Source organism: Canis lupus, chromosome 22, assembly GCF_003254725.2.
Source record: "Canis lupus dingo isolate Sandy chromosome 22, ASM325472v2, whole genome shotgun sequence".
NCBI lineage: Eukaryota > Metazoa > Chordata > Mammalia > Carnivora > Canidae > Canis > Canis lupus.
The window spans coordinates 24,249,948-24,270,515 of NC_064264.1; the positions used below are offsets into that span (position 1 = coordinate 24,249,948).

The 20,568-nt window shown below is 34.0% G+C and overlaps 1 protein-coding gene across 2 annotated transcripts in view; it reads right to left on the reverse strand.

The window, feature by feature from the left end:
• KLHL1 (kelch like family member 1) overlaps window positions 1–20,568 on the reverse strand; it is a 435,375-nt gene that overhangs the window by 67,216 nt on the left and 347,591 nt on the right. For both annotated transcript variants that reach the window (XM_049099352.1, XM_035704542.2), the window contains exon 7: window positions 12,595–12,819. In XM_049099352.1, the coding sequence (XP_048955309.1) occupies window positions 12,595–12,819 (225 nt within the window). The remainder of the gene's footprint in view (window positions 1–12,594; window positions 12,820–20,568) is intronic.

A 20,568-nucleotide genomic window follows, 5' to 3' on the forward strand; every position in this document is an offset into this window, starting at 1 on the left:
GTTACTTCTTTTTCTGATTCTGAAAAACTGAAGTCTGTACCTAAAACCTAAACTTTGCCAATAAGGTGTTCCTAACAGGAACTTTAAAATTAAAATGAACAAAGCAAAGAAGGAAAGTAAGATTTTTGTTTTGTTCTGTTTTTGCCTTGGCAAAGGTTGCAGTAACATCTAGTTTCATGGGTAATGTGACTCAGCTATTTCACAGATCTAAAATAGATAGAAGCAGATGCTAGTTGAGGTGCCCTAGATGCTTCATGGAAGCATCTTTATCTTCACCAGACTTTCACAAGGATGTGACTTTGGTCTTGGATTGATTACCAAGTTTCGCTTAGTTTCAGGCAGATTTTACCTAAGCATGTGCACAGCCCTGAACGTGCACTTGACCTTCAGTCAGTTTAATAGTCATTATGTTTCGGACAGCCCCGGTGGCTCAGTGGTTTAGTTCCACCTTTAGCCCAGGGCCTGATCCTGGAGACCTGGGTTTGAGTCCCATGTCAGGCTCCCTGTATGGAGCCTGCTTTTCCCTCTGCCTGTCTCTGTCTCTGTTTCTCTCTCTCTCTGTCTCTCATGAATAAATAAATAATCTTAAAAAAATAGTCATTATGTTTCAATAGAGTTCTTTTGCTCATTGATCAATCCATTTCTGTTTATTGTACCCATGTAAAACAATTCCTCCATGGTGACATCAGCATGAATGGTAGACCCCTTTGGCTGGTCACACCTTCACACATTTGCATTCCTAGCCTTTGTACCTTTATTCCCAGGTCTCTTTGTCTCAGATCTTAGGAAAAGGTCTTCTTTAGGCACCTCTGCCAAAGTCTCCTTTGGGAGGAGAAGGAAAACGGGCTTTTGTTGGGGCTCAGTGTGCATGTTGGATATATTCCTTTAACACTTTAGTAGGTAGTTTACAACTCTGCCTTGTTAAGAACCCAACTAAGCTGTGAGCCAGATTGCTAAGCATAAGGGACCACCAGTAGGATAAGCTCAAAGATATGCACACCTGGCACATCACAATGGTCAAATGCCAAAGACTCAATTTTGAAAATAGCAAAATAGTAGCAACTTATCACATACAGGAGATTCTCATTAAGATTAACAAGATTATCCTCATCAGTTAATAAGGATGCCAGAAGATAGTGGGATGGCATATTCAAAGTGCTAAAAGAAAAACACTGTTAAGAAGTTTATATTCTTCAAAAATAAAGGAGAGATGATCTCATAAATCCAGGTTAAAAAACAAATTGAGTGAATTTGTTGCTAGCAGACCTGTCCTACAGGAAATACTAAATAAAGTCCTTCAGGCTAAAATGTAGGTGTTTTTAGACAGTAACACAACTCCACATGAAGAGAATAGAGCACTAATAAGGTAAAGATTTTTAAAAAGTATAAATGCATTTTTTATTTACAACTTTTTTCTCCTATCTTATTTAAAAGACAGCTATAGAAAGCAGTAATTTTAGAACTGTGTTGATGAATATATAATGTATAAACATGTAATTTGTATCACAATAATAATAAATATGTAGAAATTAAACACACTTCAAAGAAAATTTAAAAAGTAAATATGAGCACGTCGAGAGGAATGAAAAAAGACACAAAACACCAAAACTTATAGAGTGCACCTAAGATAAACTCAAAATGGATGAAAGATCTAAATGTGAGACAAGATTCCATCAAAATCCTAGAGGAGAACACAGGCAACACCCTTTTTGAACTCAGCCACAGTAACTTCTTGCAAGATACATCCACGAAGGCAAAAGAAACAAAAGCAAAAATGAACTATTGGGACTTCATCAAGATAAGAAGCTTTTGCACAGCAAAAGATACAGTCAACAAAACTAAAAGACAACCCACAGAATGGGAAAAGATATTTGCAAATGACGTATCAGATAAGGGGCTAGTTTCCAAGATCTATAAAGAACTTATTAAACTCAACACCAAAGACACAAACAATCCAATCATGAAATGGGCAAAAGACATGAACAGAAATCTCACAGAGGAAGACATAGACATGGCCAACATGCACATGAGAAAATGCTCTGCATCACTTGCCATCAGGGAAATACAAATCAAAACCACAATGAGATACCACCTCACACCAGTGAGAATGGGGAAAATTAACAAGGGAGGAAATAACAAATGTTGGAGAGGATGCGGAGAAAAGGGAACCCTCTTACACTGTTGGTGGGAATGTGAACTGGTGCAGCCACTCTGGAAAACTGTGTGGAGGTTCCTCAAAGAGTTAATAATAGACCTGCCCTACGACCCAGCAATTGCACTGTTGGGGATTTACCCCAAAGATACAGATGCAGTGAAACGCCGGGACACCTGCACCCCGCTGTTTCTAGCAACAATGTCCACAATAGCCAAACTGTGGAAGGAGCCTCCGTGTCCACCGAAAGATGAATGAATAAAGAAGATGTGGTTTATGTATACAATGGAATATTACTCAGCCATTAGAAACGACAAATACCCACCATTTGCTTCAACGTGGATGGAACTGGAGGGTATTATGCTGAGTGAAGTAAGTCAATTGGAGAAGGACAAACTATATGTTCTCATTCATTGGGGGAATATAAATAATAGTGAAAGGGAATATAAGGGAAGGGAGAAGAAATGTGTGGGAAATATCAGAAAGGGAGACAGAACATGAAGACTCCTAACTCTGGGAAACGAACTAGGGGTGGTGGAAGGGGAGGAGGGTGGGGGGTGGGGGTGAATGGGTGACGGGCACTGAGGGGGGCACTTGACGGGATGAGCACTGGGTGTTATTCTGTATGTTGGCAAATTGAACACCAATAAAAAATAAATCTATTATTAAAAAAAAAAAGAGTGCACCTAAAGCATGGAAGTGTATAGATGTAAAAATTTAAGAATGATCTCAAATCAATCTTTTATAAAAAACATAAAAAGAAAAGCAAACCAAAGCAAACTGAAAGAAGGGAATATAAACAAAAAAGGAGAATGAAGGCAAATAAAATAGAGAATAATAGAAAAATAAAGAAACCCAGAAAAAATGGCAGTTGATTCTTTGAAAAGATTGGTACAATTGAGAAGTCTTTAAGTAGATTGAACAAGGCAAAAAGAAATAAGTGTCAAATTCTTAAAATTAGAAATAAAATAGGGAACATTACTACCTACCTTACAGAAACAAAATGGGTTATAAAGGAATACTAGGAAGAATTGTATGTTAATAATTTAGATAATGTAATGAGATAGACAAATTCTTAGAAAGCCATCAACTAAAGACTGACTCAAGAAAGAACAGAAAGTCTGAACAGATCAATAAAGTAAAGAGATTGATTAGTAATTAAAAATTTTGGGGATCCCTGGGTGGCGCAGTGGTTTGGCGCCTGCCTTTGGCCCAGGGCATGATCCTGGAGACCCGGGATCGAATCCCACGTTGGGCTCCCGGTGCATGGAGCCTGCTTCTCCCTCTGCCTGTGTCTCTGCCTCATTCTCTCTCTCTCTCTCTCTGTGACTATCACAAATAAATAAAAATTAAAAAAAAATTTGGTTTTACAGATGAATTCCACTAAATGTTTAAAGAACTAACATTAATCATTCACAAACTATTCCACAAAATAGAAGATAAATGAACATTTCCCAACTCATTTTATGAAGCCAGTATTACCTTGATACTCAAGCCAAAGATATCACAAGAAAACTACAGACCAAGGGCACCTGGGTGGCTCAATGGTTGAGCAGCTGCCTTCGGCTTAGGGCATGATCCTGGGTCCAGGGATCAGAGTTCCATATAGGGCTCCCGCAGGGAGCCTACTTCTCCCTTTGCCTATGTTTCTTACTCAATTTCTGTATCTCTCATGAATAAATAAATAAAATCTTAAAAAAAAGAAAACTACAGACCAATATTCTTTACAAATATAGATGAAAAATCTTTCACAAAACACTAGTCAACTAAATATACCAACAGAAAAGGATTATAGGACATGACCAAGTGATATTTTTCTGAAAAAAAAATAAGGTGGATTAACATCAGAAAATCAAATAATGTAATAAACTATAGTATCAGAATCAAAGGGAAAATCACATGGTCATTCTAATAGATACATGAAAAGCATTTAATATAACCCAATATCTTTTTTTTAAAGATTTTATTTATTTATTCATAAGACACACACACACAGTCAGGGGGAGAAGCAGGCTCCATACAGGGAGCCCAATGTGGGACTTGATTCCAGGATGCCAGGATCACGCCCTGAGCCGAAGGCAGATGCTCAACCGCTGAGCCACTCAGGCATCCCAATCCAGTATCTCTTATGATAAAACATTCAATTGACTAGGAATATAAGGGACTTTTCTTTTCTTTTTTATTTTTTATTTTTTTATTTATGATAGGCACACAGTGAGAGAGAGAGGCAGAGACATAGGCAGAAGGAGAAGCAGGCTCCATGCACCGGGATCCCGATGTGGGATTCAATCCCGGGTCTCCAGGATGGCGCCCTGGGCCAAAGGCAGGCGCCAAACCGCTGTGCCACCCAGGGTTCCCAAGGCACTTTTCTTAATCTGATAAAGAGCATACACACACACACGCAAATAATGGATAACATCATGTTTAATGGTGAATGATTGAAACTTTATCCCCCTAGTTTAAGAACAAGGAAACAATGTCTTCTCTTGCTGTTTCATATTAGTATTGTGCTGGAGCGGCATGTGAGTGGTTCAGCTGGTTAAGCGGCTGCCTTGGTTCAAGACATGTTCTCAGGGTCCTGGGATAGAGCCCCAAGGCGGGCTCCCTGATCAATGGGGAAACTGCTTCTCCCTCTGCCTTTGCCCCTCCCCCATTTGTGTGTGTTCCCTCTCTTGTTCTATCTCAAATAAATGAATAAAATCTTAAAAAAATATATTGTGTTGGAAGTTCCATCTAGGGCCAATAGGCAAAAAAGAGAAGTAAAGACCATACGATTTTTTAAAAGCAAGTAAAAGCATTTCTCTTTGCAAGTAACATGATATATATATATATATATATATATATATATATATATATATATATTCCTAAGAGTTTCATAACCTTATTAATCTAATAAAAATGTTCAAGGTTTCAAGCTAAGTATTCAATATATAAATATAAACTGTGTTTCTATATATTTGTAATGAAATACCTGAAAATGAGCATAGGAAAAGAATTTCATTTATAATAACAACAAAAATAATAAACTAGCAATAAATTTAGCAAAAGATGTACAAAGAGACTAAATAAACTAAATGATATCCAATGTCCATTGATTGGAAGATTTACTATTATTAAGGATGCAATATTTACAAACTGATTTATAGATTCAGGGCAATCATACCAAGCCAATTCAATGGGTCATATCATGTATTTTTAATTTTGGGGAGAACCTCCATACTATTTTCCAGAATAGTTGTACCAGTTTGCACTCCTACCAAAAGTGCAAGAGGGTTCCTTTTTCTCCACAGCCTGGCCAGATCTGCTGTTTCTTGTGTTGTTTGTAGCCATTCTGACAGGTGTGAGGTGATACCTCATTGTGGTTTTGATGTGCATTTCCCTGCTGATGAGTGATGTTGAGCATATTTTTCTGTATCTGTTTACCCTCTGTATGTCTTCTTTGAAGAAATGTCTGTTCATGTCTTCTGCCCATTTTTCAATTGGATTATTTTGGCTTTTGGTAGTGAGTTGTAGGAGTTCTTTATATATTTTGGATATTAACCCCTTAATGGATATATCATTTGCAAATATCTTCTCCCATCTAGTTGGTTGTCTTTTTGTTTTGTTGATGGCTTCCTTTAGACAAATACCATATGATTTTAGTCATTTGTGGAGTTTAAGAAACAAAATGATGAACAGAGAAAAAAAGAGGCAAACAAAAAAACCAGACTCTTAAATATAAAGAACAAATTGGTGATTACTAGAGGGGAGATGGGTGAGAGGATAGAAGAATTAGATGAAGGGGATTAAGAGTATACTTATCATGATGAGCACTGAGTAATGTATAGAATTGTTGAATCATTATACTGTATACCTGAAACTAGTATAACACTATATATTAATTTTACTGAAATTTAAAAAATAAATATATAATTCTTTCTAAAAAGACAATTCAATGGGAAAGAAACTTTGTTTTGTTTTTAACAAATAGTACTGGAACAAAATGCAAAAGAATGAAATTGAACTGCTTCTTCACAAAAACTAAAAGTGAATCATATTCTCAAATTTAAATCCTAAAAATACAATATTTCTAAAAGAAAACATTGGCAAAAATTTTCATGACCATAGATTAGACAATATTTTATTGGATATGTCACCAAAAGCATTAGAAATAAAAGAAAAAAATTAAGTTGGACTTCATCAAGTTAAATTTTTTTGTGCTTCAAAGGACAGCATTTTTTTATTTTATTTTTATTTATTTTATTATTATTATTTTTTATTTATTTATGATAGTCACAGAGAGAGAGAGAAAGGCAGAGACATAGGCAGAGGGAGAAGCAGGCTCCATGCACCGGGAGCCCGATGTAGGATTCGATCCCGGGTCTCCAGGATCGCGCCCTGGGCCAAAGGCAGGCGCTAAACCACTGCGCCACCCAGGGATCCCCGAAGGACAGTATTAAGACAGTTCAAATAGAATGCATAGAATAGGAGAAAATATTGAAAATCTTATATCTTGCAGAAGACATTCAGCATGATTAAACTCAACAATAAGAAGATAAATAATCCAAAAACATGGACAAAATATTTGAATAGAAATATCAGATAAAACATACCTAAATGGCAATAAGAACATAAAAATATTCTCAGAATTATTCACTAGAGAAATGCATATAAAACCTCAGTGAGATACCATTACATATATACAAGCATAATTATAATATAAAAGGAAAAAATAATAAGTGTTGGCAAAGATGTGGAGAAATTTGCACCCTCATTCATTACTGTGGGGATAGAAAATGGCGCAACCATTCTGAAAGTCAATTGGCAGTTTCTCCACAAGTAAAATATAGAGTTACTATATAACTCTACAATTCCACTCCTATATATAGACCTCAAAGAATTGCAAACATATAGTACCGAAAAGAATCCACACATTAATGCTCATAGCAGTTTTATTTTATTCATAATAGTCCAATAGTGGAAACAATCCAAATGTTCTTCTGTTTATGATGTATAAATATAATGTATGTAATAAATTCTAACAATGGAATATTATTCAGCCGTAAAAGAAATGAAGAGCTGATACATGATACAACATGGATGAACCTTGAAACATTATGCAATCTATGTAAAATATGCCATAAATCAAAGGCCACAAATTATAGGATTCTATTTTGTATGAAATGTCCAGAATAGGCAAATCCATAGAGACAGAAAGTATATTAATTATTGCCAAGGGCTAGAAAGATGGGGCAATGAAGAACAAGTGCTATTGGGTACATAGTTTCTTTTTAAGATAATAAAAATATTTTGGAATTTGATAGTGGTGATGGCAGCACTACTGTGAACATACTCAAAAGCACTCAATTTATACTTTAATACTTAACTTTATGGTATGTGCATTTTACCTTGAATAAGGAATAAAGAAAGGAAAGTAAAACAAAAACAACAACTCCTACCATAACCATATATTTAACATAGAACATGATGCCTAGCATATAGGAAATCTATAATAAACCATAATTCTTACACCTTATCAATTTCTCCTAAAAAGACATAATTGTAAAGACTTTATTGTAGTAATGTCATGTTCAGTTTTATGTAATATAAAATGTAGTGAAAAAAAAAGCATGGTATCTAGAATTATGTGCTTCAAAGATATAAATGTCAAAATAAAAGCTCTTAGCATATTGAGAGAACTGCGGCCTTAATTAGTGTAATTCTCTAGGCAGATGCATTGCTCCCTTGACATCACAGATGTAATATGCATATAATTGTTCTATGCTATTTTATTCAGCATAAGGAGCTTTCTTCATTTATTGATAGCTATGAAACATTTTTGGTCAAATAATCATTTTTAGCAACCAAAGAACTCATGTGACTTTCTCAAAAAATATGCAAGTTTTTGTCTTTCCTATACAAATCAAGGTAGGAAAAAAGCTATATAGGTCAAAAATGTCTTGAATTTTATTTATGTATTTTTTTTTATTTTACTTTAGCCTGTAACTTCCAGTCCTCATCCCATGTATAATATGGGGTTATATAGTCAATTTTGTAATTTCATTGTGTATCACAGAATAGATGTTGATTAACTATATGGAAAATAAAATGAGACATTCTAATTTCTGAAAAAATAAAAAACTAGCACAGAGGACTGTTGGTTTATACTCAGACCCAGTCCTGGAGATTGCATGAAACTGAGAATCATGATGTGTTTTTGAAAAACAAACATCAAGACTGTAAAAAATAATGAGAAACAGAAATCAATTGTGATTTACTGAGTGAGACAAAAATTCATGACACTGCCCTGGGTGATTATCTTGGGGGAAAATTTCTTCTGTGCTCTTTTGATGTAGTCAAAAGATGAGCTAATGGGGCACCTGGATGGCTCAGTGGTTGAGAGTCTGCTTTTGGCTCAGGTCCTGATCCCAGGGTCCTGGGGATCAATCAGGCATCAGTATCCCCTCAGGGAGCCTGCTTCTCCCTCTGCGTATGTCTCTGCCTCTCTCTCTGTGTCTATCCTGAATAAGCAAATAAAATAAAAAAAAAAAAAACAGATTTTTTGGAGCACTGTGGTGGCTCATGGTTGGCGTCTGGGTTTGGCTCAGGTCGTGATCCCAGGATCTTGTTTTTTTTTTTTTTTTTTTTTTTTTTTTATTTTTATTTTTATTTTTTTTTTTATTTTATTTTATTTTTTTTTTTGGATCTTGTGATTAAGTCCCATATCGGGCTTCCCGCGGAGAGCTTGCTTCTGCCTCTCTCTCTATGTCTCTCATGAATAAATAAATAAAATCTTAAAAAAAAAAAAAAAGATAAGCCAGTGCATCTTATACACTGGCAGGAAAGAGCAGCACCCATAAGAACTTGCCATAATAGGCTGGATGACATTGGGATCTCATCAGAGTCCAGCTTAGATGAGGAATTATTAACAGCAGAAGCAAACGGACTTTCTGGTTCAGAATATTCCCTTTCTATCCCAGCTCCCAGGCCTATAGTTAGGGCATCACAGGCGAAAAAGACTCAAGGACATTTGTGTGCAAATGAAAGTAATAGATATGTCCCTGATGGTTATGTGTTAGGAATAATATTAGATAGGTTGGGCAGACTCAGCTTGCAGGGTCAAGGCTCCACACCCTGGCAAAATTTCCCCACCCACTCCTGAATGTTTTGGGACAACACAAAGAATGACATATGCTTTAATTTCCATTCAGTTAGCCAAAGTATCTGATATACCCATGTGACTTAAAAATTACAGTTGAAAAACACAGTTAAAAATTACATGTTTCAGTGGTTAATAATTACCATTAAATAGGATTATAAGAAAAGGAAAAAGGAAAGAAGGAAGAAAAAGATAGGAGGAAGAAGAAGTAGAGGAAAAAGGGGAATAAGAGAAACTTATGGAGGAAAATAATGACTAACAGAAGAAAGAGAAAAGTAAGAGGAGAGAGCTGAGGAAAGGAAGAGGAGGTTGACCACATAATAAACAAAAAAGAATTAATTAAAGAGGCAGATAGGAATTTGAAATAGGCATAATATATTTATTATATGCCTCACAAAGATAAGGAAGGATATTAATAATGTGAAGAAGAAAGCAATTATAGTGAATCACCAAACAGGAATATGAGTATGTAAAAAACAAAATTAATTAAGATCAAGACATCAATACATGGGAGAAATATCATGATGCACACAGATTAAGAACAATTGGGAGGGCTAGAAAGTAAAATTAGCCATCAGGAAGGGATAAAGGGAAGCATATAAAATTAAACTTGGACGATATGATGGATTAAATAAGAAGTATCAACATCAATGTAATGGTAGTCCTTGGGAGGAAGATTGATGTGTTATATTGAAAGAACAAGAATCTTAGGCCAAGGAATTTATTCCATTTGAGTATGATACAGAATGATGAACTTCCTGAGATTCAACTGATGATGAGGACTGTGATTGATCATAAAGGAAACACTCAGCTTCATCAGAGCACACACATATGTCCTATATTGCTATCAATCTGGCTTCAACTGATTCACATCCAAGTTGAAGGCAGTTTTCTATATACTAGGCATTGCTGGCAATCTATGAGGCACACTGAAATGAGAATTACGTCCAGACATGGTGCCCTAACTCAACAAGGTCAGATCTTGAGTATTGTAGTAGCGAATTTTTAAAAAACTGACAGGAAGCAATAACCACTTGGAAGTAAAAATAGAGGAAACCAGTGGCATGAGATATGGAGGAGAGGTGATCCACTTGATAATAGAAGTGAAGCAGAACAAAAAACACAAAGTAAGCAAGGCCTAAGCATGAAAATATGGACTACTACAATTGCTAATGGATTACTAAAACTTGTGCACTACAAGTGTAGTGAAATACTGCACTACGCTTCAAATACCTGTGGTACTTACTAGTTCATATAATTTGCTATGCTGCTTTACTTACACATGGACCTTTACAATGAACCCTTTAGCATTCTTATTTTTCTTAGCAAATAAGAAAAACTAAAATACAATATCCAAGGTTACCATTTTGCCCAGCCTTGTTACCTAAAGAATTAGAACCTGTGTGATAGTATTTTGAGGCAAATCATTACCGTACACTTTAAACACTTGAAATTAACACCATGTAAGATGTGTTTTTGGTGAAGTATTTTCAAGTATGTTCTCTTAGCATGCAAATAACGTACATAATTGAACTTTAGCATACCTTAATACAAAATAATTGAATTGTCTAAAACAAAAGGGGAAGAGACATTAAATTCCAAAAATTCCAATCCAGAGTGCTTATTCTCTGTATTTCACCCAAATATAAGTAGTTATTAGATAGCCAGATAAAACAAACAACACATACAGCTTTCACATGGATGCAAAAGCAAAAATCCTCCAATATATTTGAAAAAATATATATGAGAAAATCTTTATACTCATGAATATTACTTAGGAATAATCATGTGCTGTTCATGTTTTCCATATTATAATTGGATTCCATGTCATTTAAATAAATTATATGTTTTTTATTTAAAGAACAGAAGTTTTGAACTTGAAAAGGTTCTCACGGGATCCCTGGGTGGCGCAGCGGTTTGGCGCCTGCCTTTGGCCCAGGGCGCGATCCTGGAGACCCGGGATCGAATCCCACATCAGGCTCCCAGTGCATGGAGCCTGCTTCTCCCTCTGCCTGTGTCTCTGCCTCTCTCTCTCTCTCTCTGTGACTATCATAAATAAATAAAAATAAAAAAAAACATATTAAAAAAAAAGAAAAGGTTCTCACACACTTATTCCTATTCCTTAAATTACTAATGACTAATGTGAAGAAAGGAAGGTAAACCAGAATATGAAAAAGGTAAGTTGCTTTAATTCAGAGCTATTTTATTTACTTTCCAAAAATTTTTTTTGCTTAGATCAATGGTAGAGTGACAAGAATAGGAAATGCAGTGCTGAAGACCTCAAAGTTGAATTATAATTAATATATTTTTGAATTGCTCTATAATATTGCTTGCTTCTGAATGTCTAAATTAGTGGATTTGCAATTAAAGCCTGATACCTCTTTAATGTTTATATTCTAAATATATGCAAGACACTTAGTTGACTACCTGGCATATTTCAGGTCTTCATAAAAAGTAATTTGCACTTCTCCTTACTTCTCCTTATAATCCCCATAATACAAAGTACAAATTCAGGAACTCTTAGCCATTATTACATTCCTCTTTTTCAAATATTTGTATAGGACTCAATAATTTACACAATTGACAATTTCATATTCATCGTCATCATTAGATTTAATCTACTTAATAACTTTGAATTTATGGCAAATCAGGAAACTGAGGGCTCATAGTTTAAGTGTTGGCCTCAAATCATGTCAATTGGTAGCTTTAAGACTCACACCCAGATCTTCTGAATTCCAATATAGTTCTTCCCATCTCCAGGTTACTCCCCAGTAAAAATCAGTTGAATCCTATATTATCAACCTCTCATGTCAATTGAAATATTGTTCTTTCTCTAAATCCATATTGCCCTTTCTCCATAGATTTTTCAAGGTGAAGTCAATTATGTGCAAAGGTCTGGTTAGGCTAGTCTATCCAGCAATGTGGGAATGAGCCATCTTAATTTTTTCTCTATGCACATTACCTATCTATTCCTCAGAGTTGTATCACTCTGGCTTCTCCATGATAGTTCTACTTTTTTATTTTTTAAATTCATATCAAACTTTACATATTGTATGAATGTCAGATTGTGAAAACTTTGAGGATAGCTTGAGATCTACTTATTTTGGTATCTCTAACATTCTTCTCAACAGTTTAACTCACACTGGTCAACACAGGAAAATGTCAGGAATAAAAAATATTCCAAATAAGCTCATAATTTACCTAAAGTTAATGGTAATTGATGACAGTAATACTATATTTTAACATACATTTTCACTATCAATAAATGTTCTAAAAATAGCATCAAGAAAGTAAGAGATCTTACCTAGACCATGTCTGTGTGTTGACATTGGTGGTAAGACAGTCCAAGTCTTGGTTTTGGGATTGTAACATTCAACGGTGTTCAATGTCTTTAAGCCATCTCGACCTCCAATTACAAAGAGTTTGTCTTCAATAACAGCCACACCAAACTGCAATCTCCTGCCATTCATCATCCCTGCCTGGATCCACAAATTTGTTCTTAGGTCATATTTCTCTATAGTTGTAGCTCCTGATAAAACATAAAATCAAATAGTCACCATTTACTACTAATCCAACATACAAATTGCTCAAGGCAGTGTACAAATTAAGATGTGAAAACACTCTTGTGACATTTATTTTTCTTAAAGAAAGTGTGGCAGGAAACCAAAGGGAGTAGTAATTTCACTGCCTTATTTTCTCTTCTTGGCAGACAATAATGATCAAAATAGATGCAAATATATAACTTGTTTGAATTACTTAATGGTCTCATACTAAACTGTTGATTCGGTGGAATCATTGTGGTCATGGTATAGTTTTGTCAGTAGATTTTACAACTTCTGTTACTGATATTAGAAAAGGTAACATAATCCCAGTGGAATTTCTATATAATCTCTATGTGATTTCTGAAAGTGAAGAGAAGTGAATTTAATAAATTCTTTACCATCTTTCTCAAATTTTCTTCATGCCTTAAAATAACAAAACACTTTTAAAAGTCAATGTGAAGTCAAATAAACAAATGTCAGCTATGGTTTTTTTAAATCTTAAAAAAAAAAAAAACTGCATCTTGGAAGAGCTTAATAAAATTTAGAGGTATAAAATGACTTTCTATCCTTATCAATCATGTTATAATCTCTACATAAAATAGCTTATCTTTCCTACAAGCTTTTTACATATAAATTTGAGAAATGCAATAAATCTGACTAGCAATATAGAAATTAAAAGAAGACTATAGATATGTTTTCATAGATTCATTTACACATTTCAATTAAAAATATCTGCCTTAAAAGTGTTCTCAAATGTTTATATGGCAAAATATTGCTGCAAACACTAATCTTGTTTTTCAGTATTTGATCTTAATGTTCAGACTCAGAATCACCAATGTTTTATCTTCAATGATTAAATATCCCTACTGAGAGAGTCAACATTCTTTCTTTACTTACTCATTAAAGATCTGTTTTACTTGTTACATAATAAAAGTTTGCAAACGAGGAAAGAATTCATCAGGGGAACTCATTTACCATTTAGAAAATAGCCAGCACTGAATTAAACAAATATAAACAACGTGTAGGAGAAGTTTTGCTAACTGAAGTAAAAATGATATAATGTATGCTCAATATTTATTTAAAGGTAACAAATGGTAATAATATAGATACTAGGTTAGATGCATTAAATCCATCTTTTGATGTTATTAAAAATGTGAGCTAATTTCCATATCACTAAATATGAAGTATTATAAAATAATAATTATCGTAATAAAAATAAATTGTAATGTTCATAAAATCATTTATACTATTTAGTAACACAAGATGAATTATTTAAACAAGTATGATTTATGTTTAAATATATTTGCTATATTTTACATTTAATGTTTTATTCAACAATGAACAAATCAGAATTCCAAAGTGAACTAACTTTTCAAAAATTTCAAGGTCATCTGAATGCTATCTTGATAACATTGGGATTTCTTGAATGCCTAACTAAAAATTAAATAATATGGAAGTACCTCTCTTGTCTGTCTAATCCTTGATAAATGATAGTAGAAAAAAATAGTGCAACCTAATCTTAATGAACCCAATTCCATTACACCCATATTTTTCAGGTAGGAGTAGACAAGGATGTATATATTTGTACAGCTGTACTTTCCATAATGTCCCAAACCTTAGTCAAAATCTTTGCAGAGAATTTGAGATCCAGTCATCCTTTGAAGAGGAAATAGTTGGAAATGTGTGAAATTTATGACCGCTGAGCACCCAAAGGTGTTGTTATTCAAAGGGGAAAGTGAAGACTTGATGTGAGTTTCAAAGTTTCATCCAAACAAGCTTCATGTAACTTAAATCTCAACACATGGCAGGATTTTTTACTTCTTTGGTGTTTTCCCTCTGAACCTTCAAAGGTGACCTACTCATTTTATCCTAAAGTTGTTACATCAGAAATGGAGTATGCCCTTGTCTTCACTTTTTTCAAATTAGATTACATTAATTTCCTACAGATGCTATAAAAAATGACCTCAAAATTAGTAACTTACACACACACACACACACACATCTATTATCTTACAGCTCTGGAGGTCAGAAGTTCAAAATAAGTCTTACTGTGCTAAAATCAAGGTGTTGACAGGGGCTTTAGGGAAGAAATGAATTTCTTGCTTTTCCCATCTTCCACAGGCCATCCATATTCCTTATGACACTTTCTTCCATCTTCAAAGCCAACAACCTTACATCTGTCTGACACTGATACTTGTGATTACATTGGGCTCACCCCCATACAATCTGAGTTAATGTAGAACATTCCTATTTAATGTAGAATAGGTTGCTTAAAGTCAGCTAATTAGCTGACTTAATTCCCTTCACAGCCTTAATACTCCTGCCCCCTTCCCCCACCTCCACTTTGCTATGTTGCTATTTGTGCTACCATATTCATAGATTCTGGGGATTAGGATGTAGACATCTTTGGGAAGCCATTATTCTGCCTGCACCAGAAGAAAAGGCCTACTTTCACTCCACTATTGAAATCTGCATAGTTATAGAAAGTTTAGTAATACAAAACATAGAAAGATTTCATTTGCAAAGCTTACTTATAATAGCCAGCCTAATTGGTTATTTCCTTATTCAGTCAGCATGCAATATGAATGTTTTATCTAGTTTTCAATGATCACAAAGTTAAGAATATGCTTCCTCTTTTTCTAAGAAAAATGATTAATAATAACATTCTTTAAGAAATTTTCTCAGGGCTCCTGGGTGCTACAGTTGGTGAAGCAGCTGAATCTTGGTTTCAGCTCAGGTAGTGATCTTGGGGTCATGAGATCGAGCCCCACATGGGGCTCTGTGCTGAGTATGTAGCTCTTTCTCCCTCTACTTCTCCCTGCACTTTCAAATAAATAAATAAATTTTAAACAGAAGAAACTTTCTCACCAGTATACTTCATTAGCTATCAATATAAACTTATCAATTCTATCACTATTTTTTTTGTAAATCATCTTGTTTATTAAATCTATTGGTTTTCTTTGCTTATTAGAGTATATATATCCTCTTAGTGGTTGCCTGAGTCAAAGGATGAACAAAGCCATTTTCTTTGAGAAATATTACCCTGTGTTCCTTAAAATAAAGGCAATATTTGTCATTACCTAAATTAAAAAAACAGAATATGAGTAAGAGTGGACTGTTGTTCTGATAAGTCATAAGTTTGAGAGACATTAAAAAGGAAAATTTAGGGGATCCCTGGGTGGCTCAGCAGTTTAGCGCCTGCCTTTGGCCGCATGGAGCCTGCTTCTCCCTCTGCCTGTATCTCTACCTCTCTCTCTCCCTATGTCTATCATGAGTAAATCAATCAATCAATCAATGAATCAATCTTTAAAAAAAAAGAATTTATTTTAGCATGTAGTTACTTTGGAGTGACCCTATTTATGAAACTGTCACTAGTTATCTCAAATGCCTGCATGACTTTAAAATGTGTGATGGCAGGCACAATAGAGTCCTGACAACTTTGATAAAATGGACAGCATCCATTCTGAGATTCCAAACCATAAATCTAAGCAACCAATTTAAAATAATGTATAGGCCCATTGAAACAGGTATAATGAGCAGTTCTGACTATAGAGGACTATTATTAGGACTAGTTGGATCCCTATTGCTCTGTGTTTTAAACTCTAGGCTCTATGTTAAAGCATTTGAAGGTTGCATTATCTCTTTTAGAGAATGTTGCTATTATTCTGTGAGCTATAACTTTGTATAGAAATAATATAATTTTATAAAATGTGTAGTAAAACTCAATAGAATCTAAAGCAATTTGTAAAACTTCCTAACTTAATGAAGTTATATAATTCAAAGTTAGATCTCACTCTTGGCATATAGAATAATGTGAAATAAAATGGTAGGTATTTTTGAGACTATATTTATGATATTGGACTACCTATATTTCTGTATATTTTTAGATACTTCATAATTTATCATAGACTATGTACTAGTTAAAGGCATGGTGCCTGGCATTTATAATAATACAAAGTTTTTATTTTGCTTTATTTGAAATAACTCCTAAAATATCATTTTCTGTAAAAAGTATTCATAATATCAATGAAAATCATGGCACATATATTATTCAAGATTACTTAACATACTATGCATGTTTTTTTTTTAAGATTTTATTTATTTATTTCTGAGAATACACAGAGAGGAGAGAGAGAAACAGAGACACAGGCAGAGGGAGAAGCAGGCACCATGCAAGGAGCCTGACATGGGACTCGATCCCAGGTCTCCAGGATCAGGCCCTGGGCCAAAGGCGGCGCTAAACCGCTTGAGCCACCCGGGCTGCCCACTATGCATGTTTTATTGAAATATGATTGTTTAATAAATATTGAGTAAAAGGTTTTGAGTAGACCTAAAAATAGGATATTAATATTAATAGATAATATTTAGTGAGTACTTCCTCTGTTCTAAGAGATTTACATGTGTTAGTACGTTTAATTTTTATTCAAAACTGATGACATAGGTATTATTATTATGCTAAGTTTATAGAAAAGAAGATGGATCAGGAAAAGCTTTAGTAACTTGCCCACTGTCTCTCAGATAATAACTAGTGGATCCACTATAGTAACCTGGTTCTAGAGCCCACAGTGATAAATACATCTTTTTACCACCTTACCCTGATTATAGAACAAGTTAATTGCACTTAATACATATGGCAGGCAGAGTTTTATAAATGGCCCCTTTCTGAGATTTATGACTTATTTCCCAGAACCCATGAATGGGATATGAAATCACTCCATTGAATTGTTATGCTGTTACAGTTCACCTTAATATAGGAAGATAATCTGATCACATGAACACTGAAAATGGAGAGATTTCTCTGGCCAGTTGTAGAAAGAGAAATCAGAGAGATTTGAAGATGGAGAGATTTCTCTGGCTAGTTGCAGAAGGGGAAGTCAGATTTGAAGCATGAACTGGACTAGACCTGCTGGTTTGAAGATGGGCTACATGAGAAGAAATACAGGTGGCCTGTAGAAGCCCAGAGTGTTCCTCACCTGACAGCCAGCAAGGAAGCAGTCCCTCAGTTTTATAATCACAGGGAACTTTTGTTAGAGTCTGAATGAACTTGGGAGATGGCTTCCAGCTCCGGATGAGAGCATAACCTAGCCAACACTTTGATTTTAGCCTTTTGAGATCTTGAGCAGAGAATCTAGACATGCCATCCTAGACTCCTGATCTACAGAACTGTAAGCTAAAAGATGACAGTCGTTTTAAACCACTGTTTGTGGTAATTTGTGACAGCAGCAATAAAGTACACTTTGTTTCAATTTGCATTTAAAAATTCATGAAGTATTTGTCTTCCAGGTTGAATAAACATAACACAACATTGTTGTTATTAGATACAATGCAAATACAAAAAGTATTTTCCTCATGAAAAAACAAACAGCAGGCTCCTGTCTCAAAATATGAAACTGAGAAAAAGTGCTCATTATCTGGGTCTCTTTAGAGTTATTTGTTATACAGCCATATGTGATTAAATTGAGAACAATAGGAATTAATATTTGTACATTCCACTTTGGCATGACCAATAGCAGGACTTATTTCAATATCTGTAATTTAAATATCTTGAACACAGCACAGAATAATGATAATAGTTTTCTGAACCAACAAAATAATGTCAGAAAGAAAGCTTCCAGAAAGAAGATAAAGCTCCTTTATTCAACTTAACAGAAAGGGCCTCAGGTCTTCTCACAAAACCATTTTACTACAATTTTAACGCCCTATTAGTAAGCTCAGTTACCTGACTCACAAGACTTTTTACAAACCAACAAATGAAAGTGATTTGGAGGAGCTAAAGCAGCAATAGTTGACAGTGAGGGACTAACCATCATAAAAATACGGTTTTGGGGGCAGCCTTGGCTCAGGGGTTTAGCGCTGCCTTCAGCCCAGGGCGTGATCTTGGAGACCCAGGATCGAGTCCCATGTTAGGCTCCCTGCATGGAGCCTGCTTCTCCTTCTGCCTCTCTCTCTCTGTCTCTCATGAATAAATAAATAAAATCCTAAAATATATATATATATTTTTTACTGAAATAGAACACTTATTCACAGCTATTAAAAACAATTTTACAATGCCTAAAGACTTTGGAACCAACACTGATGGAGATCATGATGCCATCAAATCATTAGGAAAAGGTTAAATTCTTTTGGATGTATTCTCTTTAAGGAACCAATAAATATATAGAAGCATAATGGAAAAATTTTAAAGTAAAGATATTTCGGGGAGATACATAAAATATAAGACTTCAAGCTTTAAAGAAAATAGCATTATTAAGAATGACTTATTTCTTGAATGTTTCATGGAATAAGCTTCTCATTCACTTTCATGTGTTTAGATATGAAAATACAGTGTTGAGATAATACTGTTACACATATAAAAGATATAACTGCAAGGGAAATATTTTTCAAAGACAAATGAGTCATTACTTATTAGGTAATTTGTTCTGATTTATAAGGATGACATTGTAAACATTTCATAATCATAATAATTTCATGTACCAAATAAACATCCAACAAAATATCACATTTGTCCCTTTTATAAATATAAACATTTTGTAAATAGTTGTAGCTGTATACATAGCTATGTATAGAGATATAAATGTGAATATACCATTAAGCTTAATGTGAGGTGTTGAGGTAGATATATATATTTCAAAAATCTAGCATTATATTTAATTTAAATTAATATCACTAAATTCAGGAATGCCAAAGGATGCTTCTTTACTCCTATCCAAGAGAATACAAAACTATGGAACATAATTTTAGTTCTTTGTATTTTATGTAATAATCCATCTTAATAACTAAAATTATTATTAAGGCATTAGAAAAATTAAAGATTTCCGGAAGTTGGTAAATAAGCAAAATGAAAAAATCAGTATAATTTCTTTAGAAAAAATTAAATTCACCTAGATTACATAAAGAATCTATTTAAAATAACACTACTAAAAGTGTGTTATTTAAAAATCAGCAAGAAAAAAAAATCAGCAAGATAGATGCCAGTTCTAGATGAAGAACAAAAGCAAAACTTTATTGAAATATGTCAATTTGAATGAATGGAATCATACTAATTTTGAACAAGATGACTTGTTTGTAGAAATGTGAATTATTATCTTATATAATCCCAATTGATGTGATGATATTTGTAAGGTATTTAGGTAATTATACTACATTCAAATGTAAATACTAAAAAATACATAGTTAAAAGCCAGATAATTTCTAATACAAAGGAGTCCTAAGAGAAAAATGGGCTATCAGATTTTAAAAGTATTATAATTACAGAGATTTTTTTTAAAAAATGTTTATGATGAAGAAAAATAGCTGTATTCATGAATCTGAGATGAAAGCCAGAAATAACCCTAATATACTTGATATTTATAATGTAATAATAGCATCTTGTCTAAATCAATGGAAAACATTTTATTATTTAAAAAATATTTTTAAGATAACTAGTATCTCTCAGAGAAAAATAAGTAAACAAACATAGATTCCTGCCTTACTCTTCATACTGCATGCGCTTGAGATGAACCAATAACTAAGGCCCAGCACATACAGTTGCAGAACCCACTAAGTGGTTCTTTTTTCAAGATTCCACACACATTAACTGGGACAGTGAGATTTTTAAGTAAATTGCCCTGGGTTACACCTTACTAAAACCTTAAATGTCCCAGAAGATTAAAAAAAAAACAAAAAAACAGGGGATTTATTTTTACTTTTAGGTAGACTTAAGATGAAAGGCCCATGAGGGAAAATCCTAGACTCAA